The sequence below is a fragment of the Arachis duranensis genome, chromosome 3 (assembly GCF_000817695.3).
Source record: "Arachis duranensis cultivar V14167 chromosome 3, aradu.V14167.gnm2.J7QH, whole genome shotgun sequence".
NCBI lineage: Eukaryota > Viridiplantae > Streptophyta > Magnoliopsida > Fabales > Fabaceae > Arachis > Arachis duranensis.
Window position 1 is genome coordinate 26,585,305 of NC_029774.3, and position 16,825 is coordinate 26,602,129.

Genomic DNA, 16,825 nt, shown 5'->3' on the forward strand with positions numbered 1-16,825 from the left:
TGTCACTAACGCCCAGCCCTCAGGAGTTTGAATCTCGTCACAGTCATTCAATCCTTGAATCCTACTCAGAATACCACAGACAAGGTTTAGACCTTCCGGATTCTCTTGAATGCCGCCATCAGTTCTAGCTTATACCACGAAGATTCTGATTAAGGAACCCAAGAGATATCTACTCAATCTAAGGTAGAACGGAGGTGGTTGTCAGGCACATGCTCATATGTGAGAATGATGATGAGTGTCACGGATTATCACATTTATCAGGTTTAAGAACAAGTGATATCTTAGAATGGAAGCAAGCATGATTGAATGAAAAAATACTAGTAATTGCATTAATCCATCAAGACACAGCAGAGCTCCTCACCCCCAACCATGGGGTTTAGAGACTCATGTTGTAGAAGATACAATGAGAAACGTGTAAAGTGTCATGAGGTACAGATACAATGTTAAAAGATCCTATTAATAGTGAACTAGTAACCTAGGGTATACAGAAATGAGTAAATGACGTAAAAATCCACTTCCGGGGTCCACTTGGTGTGTGCTTGGGCTGAGCATTGAAGCTTTCATGTGTAGAGACTTTTTCTGGAGTTACACGCCAGCTTTTATGCCAGTTTGGGCGTTTAACTCCAATTCTTATGCCAGTTCCGGCAGTTAAACGCCAGCTTTTATGCCAGTTCCAGCGTTAAACGCTGGGAATTCTAAAGCTGATTTGAAACGCCAGTTTGGGCCATCAAATCTCGGGCAAAGTATGGACTATTATACATTGCTGGAAAGCCCAGGATGTCTACTTTCCAACGCCGTTGAGAGCGCGCCAATTGGGCTTCTGTAGCTCCAGAAAATCCACTTCGAGTACAGGGAGGTCAGAATCCAACAGCATCTGCAGTCCTTTTCAGCCTCTGGATCAGATTTTTGCTCAGGACCCTCAATTTCAGCCAGAAAATACCTGAAATCACAGAAAAACACACAAACTCATAGTAAAGTCCAGAAAAGTGAATTTTAACTAAAAACTAATAAAAGTATACTAAAAACTAACTAAAATATGCTAAAAACATACTAAAAACAATGCCAAAAAGCGTATAAATTATCCGCTCATCACATATGCATCAAATACTAACATTTTAAACTTCTTACATTGTCAAAAACTTTTTCATAAATTTCAGAATACACATATGCAACATAGTATACCACTAGTTTAAAGCAAAAATGTAAACAAAACACAATAAAAAGCCTTCGGGTATTTTCATAAACTTTTTTATTTTTACGAAGTTTGAATTTATTCTACTCACTATTGATAGCTCATGGGTATTCAATAATCAATTAGATATAAATCCAATCACCAATTTTCACATCACCATAACAGAGTCAATAAAAGATTGATCTTCTGTACCAATTTTTACAACTGGATACTGGAATGACGAACTCAAGAAGTTGCAACAAGTAATTTAAAGTTATAGAGATAATATTGAAAAATCTCAACTTTAATTCAATTCCTATTCCTTTCAACTCAACAATTATAGCCCCCAATAGTGAGATTCCCAGCAATAGTGAACATCACTTCCCACAAAAGAATCTCCATTTTTCAAACATTAAATCAAAATATATAACAAAAGAAACTTTATTAAAAAAAATTGAAAAAGGGGGTAAGTACCTGTTTGCGTTCCCTGGACCTAGCAGCAGACTCTTGATCATGTGTCTCTGCTTCTGAAGAGTGGCCTTGTTCACTGGTTCCTTCTTCGCCCTTTTCTTCCCATTTGCCACCGCAGCTGCCCCTCCTGATTATTACTATTTCTTTTTCAAAATTAACACAGGTAGATCAGAGTACTCACAAGCTTAATCGTAACCTCTTCATTTATCTGAATATTGGTACCCTCACAAAAATTATTAAAATAAATTAATCTGAAAAACCCTAAAAAGAGAAAGCTCACCGAGATAGATCTCTCCAAAGGATGCGCCACATATTTTCCGACCGATACGAAACTTGTTCCCAACGGGAGGCTCCATTAAAGGTCATCCTCTTTTGACCAAAACCCTAAAAAGGTTTGGAAAATTTGAGAAGAAAAACAACACATGAGCAACAGAGTATGAGCCATAATTTGAAGAACTAGGTCATGGAGTCGTTGTGGAAGAAGGCAGAGGACAGCGGGTAGAAGAAGAAGTATAGGGACATCATGAAGAGGAAGAAGGCAGACGCAAAGGGGATAGAAGAAGAAAAGGAGGTTCATCGTGATGTGGAAGAAGGCAGAGGATAGTGGGTGGGGGAAGGAGGAGAGGGACGTCGCGAAGAGGAAGAAGGCAGACGGAAAAGGGATAGAAGAAAAGACGGAGGTTCATCGTTTGACGAAGAAGACAGAGGAGGTGGGCAAAGGAAGGGCTCATCGTTGCAGCATGTAGGGTTTGATTCTAAAATTTTATAGTGGGCAATTGTAAAATATCAAACCAGTTATTGTGTTTAAGTGTAATTTTTAATAAATTAATAATAATTTTAATATAAACCATTAAATTGTTTCTCAATCTAATCTAACGCTTCATATTGAATGGTGCATCAGATAAGCTCATAAGAGGTGAGCTGATTTTAGACAAACCCCTTTTTTGTGTAGGACTAAAAATAAAAAAAAGTAAAAGTTATTTCAATTTCTATATGTTCAGATTTACTATAGTCGAATATTGGGTTCACTTTCTAGTTTTAGTTCAATATAAATATTATTTGATTTTCTTTTTTAGACTTAGATCTAAATATTTGCTGTTATCTGTTAGTGACGAATGATTATTTTATGAATAAATTTTTTTCTCTGGTCGAAAAAAATAAATATAATCGATTGTTTAGATAAATTTAAAGACTAATGAGCTATTACTAAATGGCATTTAACACCTCTATAGATTAAGTGAACAATTAATGAACTAATAAATAATAAAGCGATAAACATTATAGAAAAATAATAAAATAAAATAGAGTAAATGCTTAAAATGGTCTCTGAATTTCAAATCGGTAATCAATTTAGTCATTTATTTTTAAAAATGACCAACTAAATCCCTTAAATTAAAAAACGTGTGTCTCCGTTCGTCCCTCGTAGAAGCACTGTCTAGACGTTGTTGATGTGGAATGTTAACTGCCATGTGGGCATTCCATTAAACGACGTCATTGAAGGAGAGGATACCCTAAGTGTGTAAAATGACGTCGTTTCAAATAACATCTTCTCCCCTTTTTCATAAACTATTCTTGTTGGTCCCCCTTCCACTTCAACGTTTCCCACTAAAACTTCAGAAAAGCTTTCTCTTCTTCTCTGTCCATTCATTCTCCCATACATCCCACTCACATTTGCTCGCCGAGGATCATCCCAAGAATCTGTTCTCTCTGGTCAGTGAAGGAGTTATCGACGAAGCATCACCTTCGTACACTGGCGACGGTGAGGTAACAGTTCATATTGATCATTCTCTTCCATTTTTTGTATTTCATTGAGGGTTCTTGATACTTATGTGTGAATGTGTTGTTGTATATGTAAGGGAGTGGTTTAGAATGTTGTGGTTGTTAATGGTGCAAATGTTAAGGTTTAGAGTTTCTAATATGAAACTTGTAACCACATAAATCATAATCTGGTTTAAGTTATAGTCAATAGTAAGTAAATATATGCGTTGTTATTACAAATATAGTGTTGATTTCTAGTTCTTTGCAATATGGTTATTTTGCAACAAAGTGATTAATGCTGTCTATTTTGTGCATTCTGCTGTAAACTTCAGATGCCTGAACGATTGAAACTTATTTTTCACCATGGTGGAAAGTTTGAGACATATCCTGGTGAAAATTTTATCTACACATCTGACTTGTATGATGAATGGGTTGGAGTCGATGAAAACTATCTTGACGTGTTTGCAGTAACATGTTATTATAGAGAATTGGGGTATGATAAGGCTGAAGCATGTTGGTTTTTGGACCCTAAAGATGGGTTGGATTTCGGTCTTAGGAGATTGCAAGTGGACCAGGACGTTGTTAGTATAATCGAGCACTGCCATGAGAATAACAACGTCATCCACATCTATTTTGAGCATGGACCTTCGATTCTTTATATAATTGATGTAATGGAGTTGTCTGATGAGGATCATGCTATAGGCCAGAAGGTTGGAATGGAAGGCATGGAAGAAGATAGAGTAGAAGGTGTTGAAGCTGTGAAGAAAACCAGCACAATATTAAGTCAACTTGAAGAACTAATTACCTCAATCCTAGTTGAACTAAAATCTACTGCACCCAACCCATTGTTCGCAAGCCCACTGCCCCCTAGCCCACTCCCTCCAATCCTATTCCACCAAAATCAACTACCCTCAATTTTAATGTCCACAAATCATGTTCACAGGCGAAGTCCCTTAAGTCTCTATCCCAACCAAATCCCATTACATCTAAACCCATATCTCAGAAAGTTTACTCTCAACCCACTCCCTCAACCAACAATGCACAAATTAAGAAATCCAGTGCATCAAAGAAAGAATCCAAGCCTATTAACTTTAAATTCAACACATATATGAAAATGCCTAAAAGGTATATCACAAGATGACAAGGCTGGAGGAAACAAGCAAGCAAGGAGCCATTTCACTTGAATGTTGATAGCTCATCTGATTTTTATGAGTCTGTAGAGGACGGTTTATACAAGCCACACATGCCACTTGACTCTGTGGACTCAAGCAGTGACAACAATGATGATGTTGGTCCTGCCAGCGATAGGAGAAAAAGGAAGACTGGCAGTGACAATGATAAAGGCAAGAAGAAGGTTATTAATGATGAAGATACTTTTTGTCCCCCTTCAATGGATGCATCTGATTATGAGAAAGAGGTAGATGATGATGAGAAAGAAGAAAACTTGCAATGTATGTAAAGTATATTTTTTATTATAATTAATGTGCATATGTATTGATTTAGTTCTTTTTCTGTAAGTGATGTAATGCATGAATCTGTATGGCAGTGTCTTTTTCTGATGATAGTTGAAAATCTAATAAACTGAAGACTCCACCAGACTTTGAGGATGAAGTAGACCCAGCTGTGAATCCCATCTTCAATGATGCTGCCAAGTTTGGACATGTGAGGTTAGAGCTAGGTATGGAGTTTACCACTAGGGATGCTTTTAAGAAAGGGGTTAGAAATTATACATTACAAGAGGGTAGGGGTGTTAGGTACAAGAAAAATGATACTACTAGATGTAGGGTGGTATGCAAGAATGAAGATTGTCCCTGGATGATGTTTTGTTCATATAGCAAACCGAATGGATGTTAGCAGATTAAGACCTTTAATAATGATCATACATGTGAGAGAACTTTCAAGAATAGATGTACAACTAGGTCTTGGGTGATGTACTTGATAAGAAGGTTAGGAAGCTCCCAACATTTAGACATTGTGAGGTTTTTAATTACTTTAAAGCAAAAACTAGAATACAATTGTCTATGACTATAATTACAGAGCTTTGGGTGATTCAAGGAAAATAGTGAGGGGTGATGAAGCTACAGAATATGCTAAACTCAGAGATTATGCAGATGAGCTATTGAGATCTAATCCGGGTTCAACTATCAAGTTAGGTGTTAGTCTGATGCCTAACGGAGAAGGTGTATTTGAAAGGTTTTATGTCTGTTTGAATGGATGCAAGAAAGGTTTTGTGAGTGGCTGTAGACCCTTGATAGGACTTGATGGGGCTTTTTTGAAGACCTATTATGGAGGTTGGCTGCTGTGCACCATGGGTCAGGACGCGAATAATCATGTGTACCCAATTGCATGGGCAATTATTCATGTTGAGAACAAAGACAACTGGAAGTGGTTCTTGGAGCTCTTGCATGAAGACATTAGAGATCAGACAGAGCATGGTTGGTGCCTCATCTCTGACATGCAGAAGGTAACCTATATACTTCAATTAGAGGCACATTATATGATTTTTAGGACCATTTTGAATTAATGAACACAATTCGAAGGACTATTTTATATTAATAAATGATTCCAAACAAAATAATTCATTTTAATTTCAATTCATTTCAAATAGCATTGTACTAGCCTTGCTGGATTTGTACTAGCCTTGCTAGATTTGTATAGTATAGAAACTTGGTTAAAAACTTGATTAGCCTTGCTGGACTTTTTATGCAATCTACTTCATTTAGTATACTATTGTTATTCCAATTGTAGAATTTAGGAATCCTTAAGCGCATAAGTTTAAATTAGACCCTGTTTTTCAATTTATTATTATATAACTAGTAAAAATCAAGAATCTATTATTTGCTCAGATTTTTAAGTGACTATTTTGTTATCTTGTAGATTTTAATCCCAGCATTACGTGAGGTTATGCCAAGTGCGCATCACCGCTTCTGTGCATGGCACCTTTGGCAAAACTTTCAGAAACAATAGAAGGACTCACACTTGAAGAGTTTACTTTGGAAGTGTGTTAGAGAAATGACTGTCCAGGAATTCAACGGGCATATACAGTCTATAAAGAGTGTGAATGAGAAGGCGTGGGCATATTTAGACAAATTTTCTAGGCAGGCATGGACCAGAGCTCACTACAAGGACTTTCCAAAGGTTGACAATGTGTGTAACAACATGTGTGAGGTGTTCAACGCTGCCACCAAACCATACAGATGCAAGCCCGTCTTGACTTTATTGGAGAAGGTTAGGAGTTATGCCATGACTAGTATGGCAAGGAACAAACTGAAACTCTCTAGCCATGTGGGACACTTACCTCCAATTCAACAAAGTAGACTTGCGTAGGAGAGGCATTACAGTAGGTATCATACACCAATGTGGTCTGGAGATGCGGCTGAAGTCATGTTTGAAGTGCATGGTGAACCAGATAATGTGGTGGTTGATTTGGGAAACCAAACATGTAGCTGCAGGTCTTGGCAGTTATCCGGTAAGTAATATTTGATTTTATTTTATTTTATTGTGTAATTGCACGGTAGCATACCTATCAACACACTTAGTTACTCAATTTTATTATTTGCTAGAGTTACCTTGTCGTCATGCAATAGATGCAATTTCAGTCATGAATGGTAGACCTGAGAATTATGTCCATGCATGACTAACAATGGGCTCATACAACAAAACTTATGAGTACCATATTAACCCGGTAAGAGGCCAACAGTTGTGGGAAACCTCACAATACCTCCATTGCTTACCACCTGTAAGGAGCAAGCCCCGTGGCAGGCCATCACCTTATACATGAAAAAAAGATGCACGTTAGGCACCTGTTCGGGGGAGCCAAGAGCGCACTGCAACAAAATTGAAGCAAAAATATGGCAAATTCACCTGTGAGACATGTGGAGATGTTGGTCACACAACAAAGAGTTGTAAAATAGCAAAAAAAAATAAAAAGCCGATGAGTTAGCAGCTGCTGCAAAGGCTGCTGAAGATGCTGCACATGAAGGTGATGCTGGTGCTAAAGGTAAGGAAGGTGAGGTTGTTAGTGCAGAATATGAGGTTGGTGCTGAAGGAGGACAAACTAAAACTCAAACAGAAGTTGCTGCTAAAGGGGGTTTAGGAGATGAACAAGAACCTACAACTCAGGTAATAATAGTATTAAAAACATTAATCAAAATTAGAGCTTGAGTTAATCAATCTGGAAACAAACAAATTCATTTTCTTGTTAACTTGAGAGGATATGTTTTTGTTGACACTTTTTATTATTGTTATTGCTATTATAGGCTGCAAAGACTACAAAGATTTTCAAGAAAGGGCCTTTGAGAACTAAAAGTGAGAGACACATAGACAAACTCCTTGTCAAGAGGACAACTTCATCCACTGCTGCTACTGCTACGGCTGCTCCACATCCAACTGAGATTTCAAGAGAGACTATTCAGGGGCTAGTGCAGCAACCTCTGAAAAACTGGGCTCCTTCTTGAAATTTGTTCCAACTCCAGGATTCAACCCACGAAGAAAAAATGTCTAACTAGCACAAAGTGTAGTGCCTTTTTGAGTTCATGTTATTGTAGTTGAATGCTATAGTTAAACAATGTGTATTTTGGTAATGTAACCTTTGAAACCTGTATGCATGGCCTTTGAATGTTGTTATGGCCTATGATGTTTTGGGCTGTGATAGTATGTTATGCACAATGTGCTTTAGCACAAACAACACTTGTTCCATGTTCCGGAAATAGTTATGTTATGTTAAATTAATGAAGTTTTTTGTTTAGTTCATGTTTTGATTTATCTCTTTTTGGTTTAATTGAACACAATTTTAGCAGAACAAGTGCAGCATCAAGACTTGAACTCATGTAAAATTAGTGTTTCATTTTATTCCATCTTCATCAAGACATTACATACCACTTAAGATATTTAAAATTTCATAACATAATTATCATTTGTTGAATATAAACCCCAACAAGCTAACACCTAAACACACACCAAAAGTAACTACAAAAGCCAGCAGCACCATTGTCATCATCTTCACTGTCTTAACATCACTCTCCAAGCTTGTCATTCTCCAATTTAACTCATGCAAAACTTCTTGTGGAATAGGTGTTGCACAAACTGGTTCTTCACATCCATCAGTCCAGCGAAAAAAATTACAATGAATTCCATACTGCAAAGTAAAAAATGCAGGTGAATCCAAACTCAAAGTGAAACCATCTTAACATTTTCTTCACAGCCATAACCTTACCTCATAGTTCGGACAACCATAAAATGGTCTACTAGGATTTTCTGCCGTCGTTGAGTACTTCATCACCGTTCGAAGCCCACAATTATAGAAAACGGCATTCTTACCTCCCCTATTGCGCATTTCTTTGCTGACATAAGGTCTCCCTGCAGAGTTGTTCCTACTTGAGCTACTCTGACTTCTCTCACCACCACCCATAATCACTCACGCAGACAAGAAATCAATTTCGGTATTAGGGCAAAGAAGAGAGGACGAAGAAGAGAAGGAGAGTCGAAAAAGAGAAAGACACAGAAGGAGAGTCGAAGAAGAGAAGGACACAGCATACCGTTTGAAGAAGAGAAGACAATTAGGGTTTTCTAATTGAAATGGACCAATTTGGGTACTATTAGACAATTCCAGATACCAATTTGAATCAAATTCAATCTTGGTACACATCAGTATACAACTAGAATGCCCACATGGTAGTTAACGTTCCACATCAGCAACGTCTAGATGACGCTTCTGCGAGAGACGAATGGAGACGCACGTTTTTTAATTTAAGGGATTTAGTTGGTCATTTTTAAAAATAAAAGACTAAATTGAATACCGATTTGAAATTTAGGGACCATTTTAGATATTTACTCAAATAAAATAACATAACAATAGAACTAAAGAGAAATCCACTCCCACTCCCATTCCCCAAGTTAAACCTACTCCATGAGCAAATTAATCAATATAAGCGTGGTGATAATTTGAATATTTCAAAGTCAGTTTGGATTTTACTTTTTTTAAAAAAGTATTGTTTTGTTAAAAAATTGATACAAACAAGTATTTAATCTCTTATCCAGGTATAACCAGAAAAAAATTAAAATGAAAACGAAAACCAATATCATTATTCATTGATATTCAAATATGCAGCTAAATTGTTAGTTTTCAAACTTTTGTGGCACCAAAGAATGCTTTTTTGATCGATTAAAGTCTTGAAGTTGGTGTTTGCTAATATCATGGTTATTGCTAATAAATTATCGTGGCCTAGCATTATGCCTTTGGCATCCTCCTTGGTATATGTTATCTCTAACAAGCTAGATTCGTATTTATTTTTTTTTAATTGGTAGACCTCTTTGAAGCATTTTTTTAGGAGAATTTTGTTGTCCCTCTTCCGACAAAGTCCCCAATAATTATGTGAGCATATTTTTCTGGGGCCTTCTACAACTTCTCCAATCGATCTTGCTCTTTTGACTCTCGACGCCTTTTTGTTGTCCGACCTTGCCGGAAGGGGGAGGGAGAGAGGAGGAGGTAATTATCCAATATTCCATTTTGAGACAACTTTTCTATCACATTTTTTAAGTCGTAGTAGTTGTTAGTGTGATGGTCATAGATCCAATGACCTTCACAATACTCTCTCCTTTTGTCACTTGTCTTTCTTTTGATCGATCGAGGTGCTAGAGGAATTTTCTCCACATCACAAATATTCCTATAGACTTCTATCATAGAAACTCTTATGAAAGAAAATGAGTGGAACCTTTTTGTACGACTTGAAGAGTTATATTCATCTTTTTTTATTGACTTTGTCTTTGTTTGGTATGTTTTCTCCAAGTTTGATGAGGTTTCCTAATTTAAGCTGCTTCCTCCACATTAATATATTTTTTCTATCTATTATTGTACATTTTTCATAGAAGTTGATACCGTTTAGAGATGAATTGGGAGATGGGTTCATCCTAAAGTTCATTAAAAAATTTAATAATGACTGTCTTTGTGGGTAGGCTTTGAACCTCCAAGTATGATATGTTGAACTTTTTCCATGTGGGCCCTAAGTGTCTCTCCGAGTTCTTATTTTACTCCTAGCAAGCTCAGAACATACTTTACTTTATATGTTTAGATAAAAAAGTGAGTTAGAAAATTTTTAGCTAGCTCGCCGAAAAAAATTATTGACCCAAGAGAAGGTTGTTGAACCACTTTTGCTCGACTTTTGTCAAGGCGATCGAAAAAGCCTTGTAATGTGTAGCGTTGGAGGCTCTAGGCAAATACATCCAACTTTTAAAGTTACTCAAGTAATGTTGTCAGTTGGTCAATCAATCCATCATAGAGAGCCATATTTAGGTACTCTAATTTTTTTGGGACTTTTGCTCACTTGATGGACTCAGAAAAAGGTCCTCGCTGTTATAGTATTAGTCTAGTTTGTGATGATCATTTTGACCTTCCTTCTGAGTTCTATCTACAGTTGTCGAATTTTCTCATTTGCTTTTTGTTATTATAATTCCCAACATAGCTACTAATTGGCTTCTCTCTGCCATGTTAGTTTGGCTTCTATCTGCTCAAGTTGGTTATTGTGTCCATACATAAGACCAATAATCTCTATTGCGTTCTGGTCAGCTAGTTCACCATGAGGTGGTGGTACGTGGATTCGAGAGGATATTCATTGTAGAGTTCGATGGGGTAGTGGTAACGGTTGGGTGCAGCACTCATAGTTCTACATTCGAGTGTGAGATTCAGAATCTAAAGTTGTTCTTTTTTTAATGTGGTGATTGTCTACCATTAATATTGGTTAATCTTTGGGGCTTTGAAAATAATACCAAAATTCGAAGTGGTTATCTAAAATAAAAATAAAAATTGGATTCGAATCTAATGGATCAGACACCTAAAATTTGCATCTCATTCTCTTTTGAATGGTGATTGAAGATATCTACAAAGGATTTTAATATTTATATTTGTAGGTATTTTTTATTTAAAAAGTATAAAATCTAAATAAAATTTACCTAGGATGAGGAGGTATTTATAGAGTAGTTATGTATTTAATAGTAGGAATATTTATGAATATTATGAGTAGTTATCTCTCATTTTTTATAGATTGTTATGCACGATGGGTACTTATCTCCCTTTGTATGCATGGGATCTAGATTATCAGAAAGTTTTTGACTTGCTTTTCACATTCGATCAAATTTCGAGTAAAAAAAGGACCCGAGTTGGTACCTGATTGAATAAAGATAGCCTATCCAACCTATTAAGCTGTCTTGGTTTATTGTTGGTCTTTGTTTATGCAGTGTATTTTTAGATTTTAGTAATTTTGGCTCATATAAAAATATTTAGGAGATTATTTGGTGAGTGAAAAAATTTTAAGAATAAAGATCAAATTAAATTTGAATTGAAAATTAGTTTTTTTTATAAATTAAAAAAATAAATATATAAAAAAATTTAATTTTAATTGATTTTTAAAATTTAAGAGCTGATAAATTATTGGCTAAATAGAATTTAGCAACTTTAGAAATTAAGTGTATAAGTAATAAATGAAAAATAACAAAGTGATAAATAAATATTACAGGAAAAACAATAAAATAAAATGGCGGAACAGACGGAAGATAAAAACGAGAGAAATCCACTCCCATTCCCAAGTTAAGCCTACTCCTTGAGCAAGTTACGCTTGTAATGGTGATGATTTGAACATTTGAATCTCTTTCCAAGTATAACCAGAAGAAAATTAAAACAGGAAAAACGGAAACCCAAATCATTGTTCGCTGATATTCCAAACAGGCAGCTGGGTTGCTAGTTTTCTGACCTTTTGTGACTGCAAATAATGCAGCCGTTACTCTCAAAACACATGTTACTCCCTCTTTCAATAAATAGTAGTACATTGTCTTTTCCTTCACAGGGTGGAATGACCACTTTACCCTTTGTGATCTAACCAGGGTTAATTTTCCCTAAATCATGATATATGTCTTGCTTTGTTTGTTAGTCTCTTGATTATGTTTCTTTCTTATTGCACCAACTTTGGTTTTGGTGATTGATAATATCTTCCTGTCCATTTCCATGATGCATCCTGACTAAACAAATTGGACTGCCAGTTCATCTGATTGGGCCACCTTGTTCCCATAAATTATTAAACATTATTGCTTCTTTGTATTTTGTGTGAATTTGACTATACCTTAGATATATAATATGATGCTCATATATACTATAACTGTATAACATGATATACAACTGTATCTCATAGTGATGATATACATGGCGCATTCATTGTCCTAACAGGGAAAATTCTTTTGCTTACATACTCTTTCACATGTAAAACAGAATCATGAAAGCTCAATTACTTATAGACTACCAATTTGTTTAATTCAAGGAAGAAAAAAGGAATTACAATAATATGTTTCTAATTATAATATATTGGAGGCCCTATATTATTTTAATTGCTTTTACTTTGAGAAAAGGGCAAGGGCAACTAACAATTATTAAGGTCAAGCTATATGTAAATAATTATTTAAGTATGTACTAATAATGCTTGGAACTTTCAAGATAAGTTATAACCATACATCAAGCAAGCCAACACAACAAACTAAATTTATAAGCATAGAAACAAATTAACGTAAATTTTAGTTGACATAGTTTGAGTATATTGTAGTAGAGTAGAATGGTACACATATGGTAGCAAATTAGGGTTTAATAAAGTTTAATGAAGTTTTGTTTCTATAAACAACCACCTAGTTGATAAGAATTTATTATTGTTGTTTATATAAATAACTTTATTAGCTGTATACTAATCATACAAAATATATATTAAAATATAAAACACATATAAAAATAAGTTAAATTATACATATATTTATATATAAAATATAAAGTAATAGATGTAGTGGCCAATTTTTAATATAAATACAATATTTTTACTCTATAAAATATATATTTTTTAATTTAGTTTTAATTGTTGATATAATATGTTAAATGTTGACATGACATATCTTTTCACATCAGCATTTAACCTATTACATCGGCACTTAACAAAACAAATTAATATCAGAAACTTTTTAAATTTCATCAAACCAAAATCCAAAAAAAAAAAGAAAAGTAAAAGTCCCTTCCAATCCCTAATTATTTTTCGATGGATATTGCGTCTTCCCTAACAATTATAAAAACATAAATCGGTCTTTACTCCATCTTCATATTTGTTAAATCCAGTCCCTGCAACCGGTTGGTAGAACGTCACACGCTGACGTGCCAGGCAACATGTCCATATGGCTTTATCTCTTTCCTAATATGGACAAATCACCTCTGGAGCCCCTCAACTGTCCAACGTAATCTCTTTTCAACTTTTTCTCCTGTCATTACAAAATAATATTGAGTACCATCAGATTTATTGACGGAATAACGAAAATTATCCTAGAGAAAATGTGTTAACCGTCGGATTTTTCATCGGAATCAATCCGACAATATAACCCTCCCCGGTAATAAATTACCGTCAGATTTTTTAATTCGCCGGTAGGTACGTCGGATTCTGTGACGGATTATTTATTTAATCCTCCGGTAATTACCGTAAGAAATATATTGCCGGTAGTTTTGGCGCTCCACAATTTTCTTTCCCGCCTATTTATCGTTGGATACTGTCCTCGATAAATCCAACGATAAATCTAATTTTTTTTACGCAATAGATGGTCAAATTTTTTTATTTAAATTTATTTTTTTGCACAATTATTAGTCAAATTCTAAAAAATAGAAACTAAATATGGTGAATTAAATATCAAGTGTATAAAAAAGTTAACAGTCTATTGCGGAGGCAGGTGAATGTCTCAGTGCGGAGGTACAGATATTGTCAGCGAAGAATGATCCCTACCCATAGACGCGGTTCTTGTATAACTCAGATGCGGTCTCGCTCCAAACTGTGTCAAAATCGACTTCAGTTGTGCTGGCGTTATTGTTATCATCTCCAGTCCACTGAGATTGCTGGGTTGCGGCCTCCGCCAATCTTTGAGTGTAGGACTCTTGTGTAACACATATTATGATTAAGACTACAGTTAATTGAAAATTAAACTTTATACCGTATGATATTTACTCACATAATGATCCGCAGCCCGATGATCAGCGAATCTCTCCTTGTTCTCCTTCAAGGTGTGAGTGTACTTGAAGGTCTCTGTCATTGTCACATCATGACTCAACGACCTAGACTACGCATGTTGAAACAACATGTTAAATCAAGTTATAATGACATTATATTTAAATAAAAAACGAAATTAATAACAAATTGATACAAGCTACACACGAGCCTTGCCTTTGTCTTCATAAAAGTTCTTAATCCACCAGTATACTTTGACAACCTGGTCGATGCTCCGTTAACTTTGTTCATGAGACGGCGACGCTTGAACTCCTTATCAGTCTCTCAATGGATTTATAGTGTCTTCTTTAGGTCCGGACAGAGCCAAATAGTGAGGTGGTCGCCCTGCTCACGTACGTCCTCCATCATCTGTTGTAGCCGCTGCCTAGCCATCCGATGGTCGAAAATCTTCCTGATCATGACATCATGTGTCTTGTTCCATATAAATTTCTACTGCACAAAGAATATTTAGCACTAGTTAATCAAAATTAAATGCATAATTAAACAAAATAGAAGATATAAACTATGTAAGATTTGGATATGTAGAGTTTTTACTACCCACTTCTGGAACCATCGCTGTTTGGTCTCAGCAGAGATCTTCGTGTAGCTCGGTCATGGATGGTCGTACATCAGCTTGATGACATTTGTACACTCCTGTATACATGCATTGTTATTTGGTACAAACCTATCAATGGAAAACTTAAGATTAGTAGTTTGCTCACAAATTATTTGAAGTAATCTATAAACTTCAATTATATTTAGATTTTTTAGAAATTTTGGCAGAGTTTCATCTATAAATAAAACGAGCCATAAACTCTATCCGTCAACAATAAACCCTAAACAATTCACAAACAAACCGATATGGAATTATATGGCTTAAACAGCAACATCCATCAACAATCAAGTAGTATGCATATAAAATAGATATCTTAACAACCTAAATCCGCTAACTTAAATCTAACCTATCTTAACAACCTAAATCTACTAAAACTAGAAAATTGAGTGTAACTAAAATCTAACCTATCTTAACAACCTAAATCTACTAAAACTAGAAAATTGAGTGTAACTAAATTAAACTAACTATCTAAAATAGTATGCATATAAAATACTTAAAATAGTATTCACGCTATCAAATCATCATACCAAATCGTCATACGTACGATAGGAGCTGGTGAAAGGCCATCTGCCTAGGATCCGTGAGAGGATTTCGGCACTGCAGTGCCTATTGCTAGAGGCGTCATCATCGTCAAAACAGTGCGATGCTAAGCAGACGGAGGTGGTGGAGGAGTCCACTCTGGTGAAGCTGCCGGACGACTTCCTGGTAGGGTGGTGCAGCAGAAGGACCCACGTTGTTGGGGTTAGGGATCATAATGAATAGTTGATCTTGTGCACCTATTGCCTGTGACGTTCCATGGGTAGTCAGAGTAGAGGACGATGACTGAGAAGTACTATGGGTACTAGTAGACACTATTCCTCTACCACGACCACGCAGCCGATTCGTGACACCTCTACCTGTCGTCATATCTGCAAAGAGCATATGAATTAAATTCAAATTTGCAACCATTAAATTTCACTAAAACTTTCAAAAACATAATTCCTTACTTAGAATTAGTCAAATTAGAATCTTATAAAATTCAAATTTGCAACAACAATTCCGATCATTCTTATTTTTCAATTTTATTCAAAATCTTATAAAAATTTTGACAGAACCTCTCCTAAAATTTGGATTTCACTCTTCAAGAGTTCCATCCAAACCAAATATCTCTCAACCCTACTCAATTTTTTGAATATCAAACAATTTACTCAACATAAATGTTCTTGGTTTGTTATCTTTAATTGTTTTTAAGTTATTAATTATTTCAATCATTAAGATAACAAATAATGGTTCAAATCCTAATCCACCCACCAAGAGGTTTCAAGTATTGTTACTAATAAATTTTATTAGTAGAGCTATTAATCCCTTTTTAATCTTTAATCAAATTCCACTCAATCATTTAAACAAACTTCAAAAACATAAATAATAATACCTAAAATGTTAATCAACTCAGAAACCTAAATCATAATACTAATTAACAATGAAAACCTAAATTAATCCTTAATTTAACTAAAATAAAAAAGAAAATTAATAAAAGAATGATCATGTTACCAGAGAAGGGAGATGGGTGACTGGAGGTGGTTGCCGATGGTCACCAGAACGCCAACAACAGTGGTAGAGTAACACCATGGTAAGGCGTAAGTCATCAGTTCAAATCCGATAAGGGGCTTTGAGTAACTTTGTGTTGATTTTTTTCTAATTTCAAGTTTTCTTCTCTCGCATATAAAAAGGAATAAATAGGTCAATTAAATTATAGGATGGTGTGATTTCATTATTTTTTTA

At 35.3% G+C, this 16,825-nt stretch overlaps 2 protein-coding genes across 2 annotated transcripts; one reads left to right on the forward strand and one right to left on the reverse strand.

The window, feature by feature from the left end:
• Positions 1-2,223: 2,223 nt before the first annotated feature.
• On the forward strand, positions 2,224-6,367 carry LOC127745472 (uncharacterized). The gene is made up of 7 exons (XM_052258211.1): positions 2,224-2,352; positions 3,733-4,147; positions 4,621-4,851; positions 4,998-5,188; positions 5,258-5,346; positions 5,438-5,864; positions 6,278-6,367. The coding sequence occupies exons 1-7, from the start codon at positions 2,224-2,226 to the stop codon at positions 6,365-6,367; spliced, it is 1,572 nt and encodes a 523-aa protein (XP_052114171.1).
• A 1,945-nt stretch (positions 6,368-8,312) lies between these two features.
• LOC107478285 (uncharacterized) lies at positions 8,313-8,810 on the reverse strand. The gene is made up of 2 exons (XM_016098420.3): positions 8,616-8,810; positions 8,313-8,537 (listed from the first exon to the last, which is right to left on the reverse strand). The coding sequence occupies exons 1-2, from the start codon at positions 8,808-8,810 to the stop codon at positions 8,313-8,315; spliced, it is 420 nt and encodes a 139-aa protein (XP_015953906.3).
• Positions 8,811-16,825: the final 8,015 nt, after the last annotated feature.

Coding starts and splice junctions, on each gene's coding strand:
- LOC107478285 (XM_016098420.3), bottom strand. CDS start 8,810: ATGGGTGGTGGTGAGAGAAGTCAGAGTAGCTCAAGTAGGAACAACTCT. Junction 8,538..8,615: donor ATGGTTGTCCGAACTATGAG/GTAAGGTTATGG, acceptor TTTACTTTGCAG/TATGGAATTCATTGTAATTT.
- LOC127745472 (XM_052258211.1), top strand. CDS start 2,224: ATGTGGAAGAAGGCAGAGGATAGTGGGTGGGGGAAGGAGGAGAGGGAC. Junction 4,148..4,620: donor GGAAGAAGATAGAGTAGAAG/GTGTTGAAGCTG, acceptor ATGAGTCTGTAG/AGGACGGTTTATACAAGCCA. Junction 5,347..5,437: donor GTGATGTACTTGATAAGAAG/GTTAGGAAGCTC, acceptor CTATAATTACAG/AGCTTTGGGTGATTCAAGGA.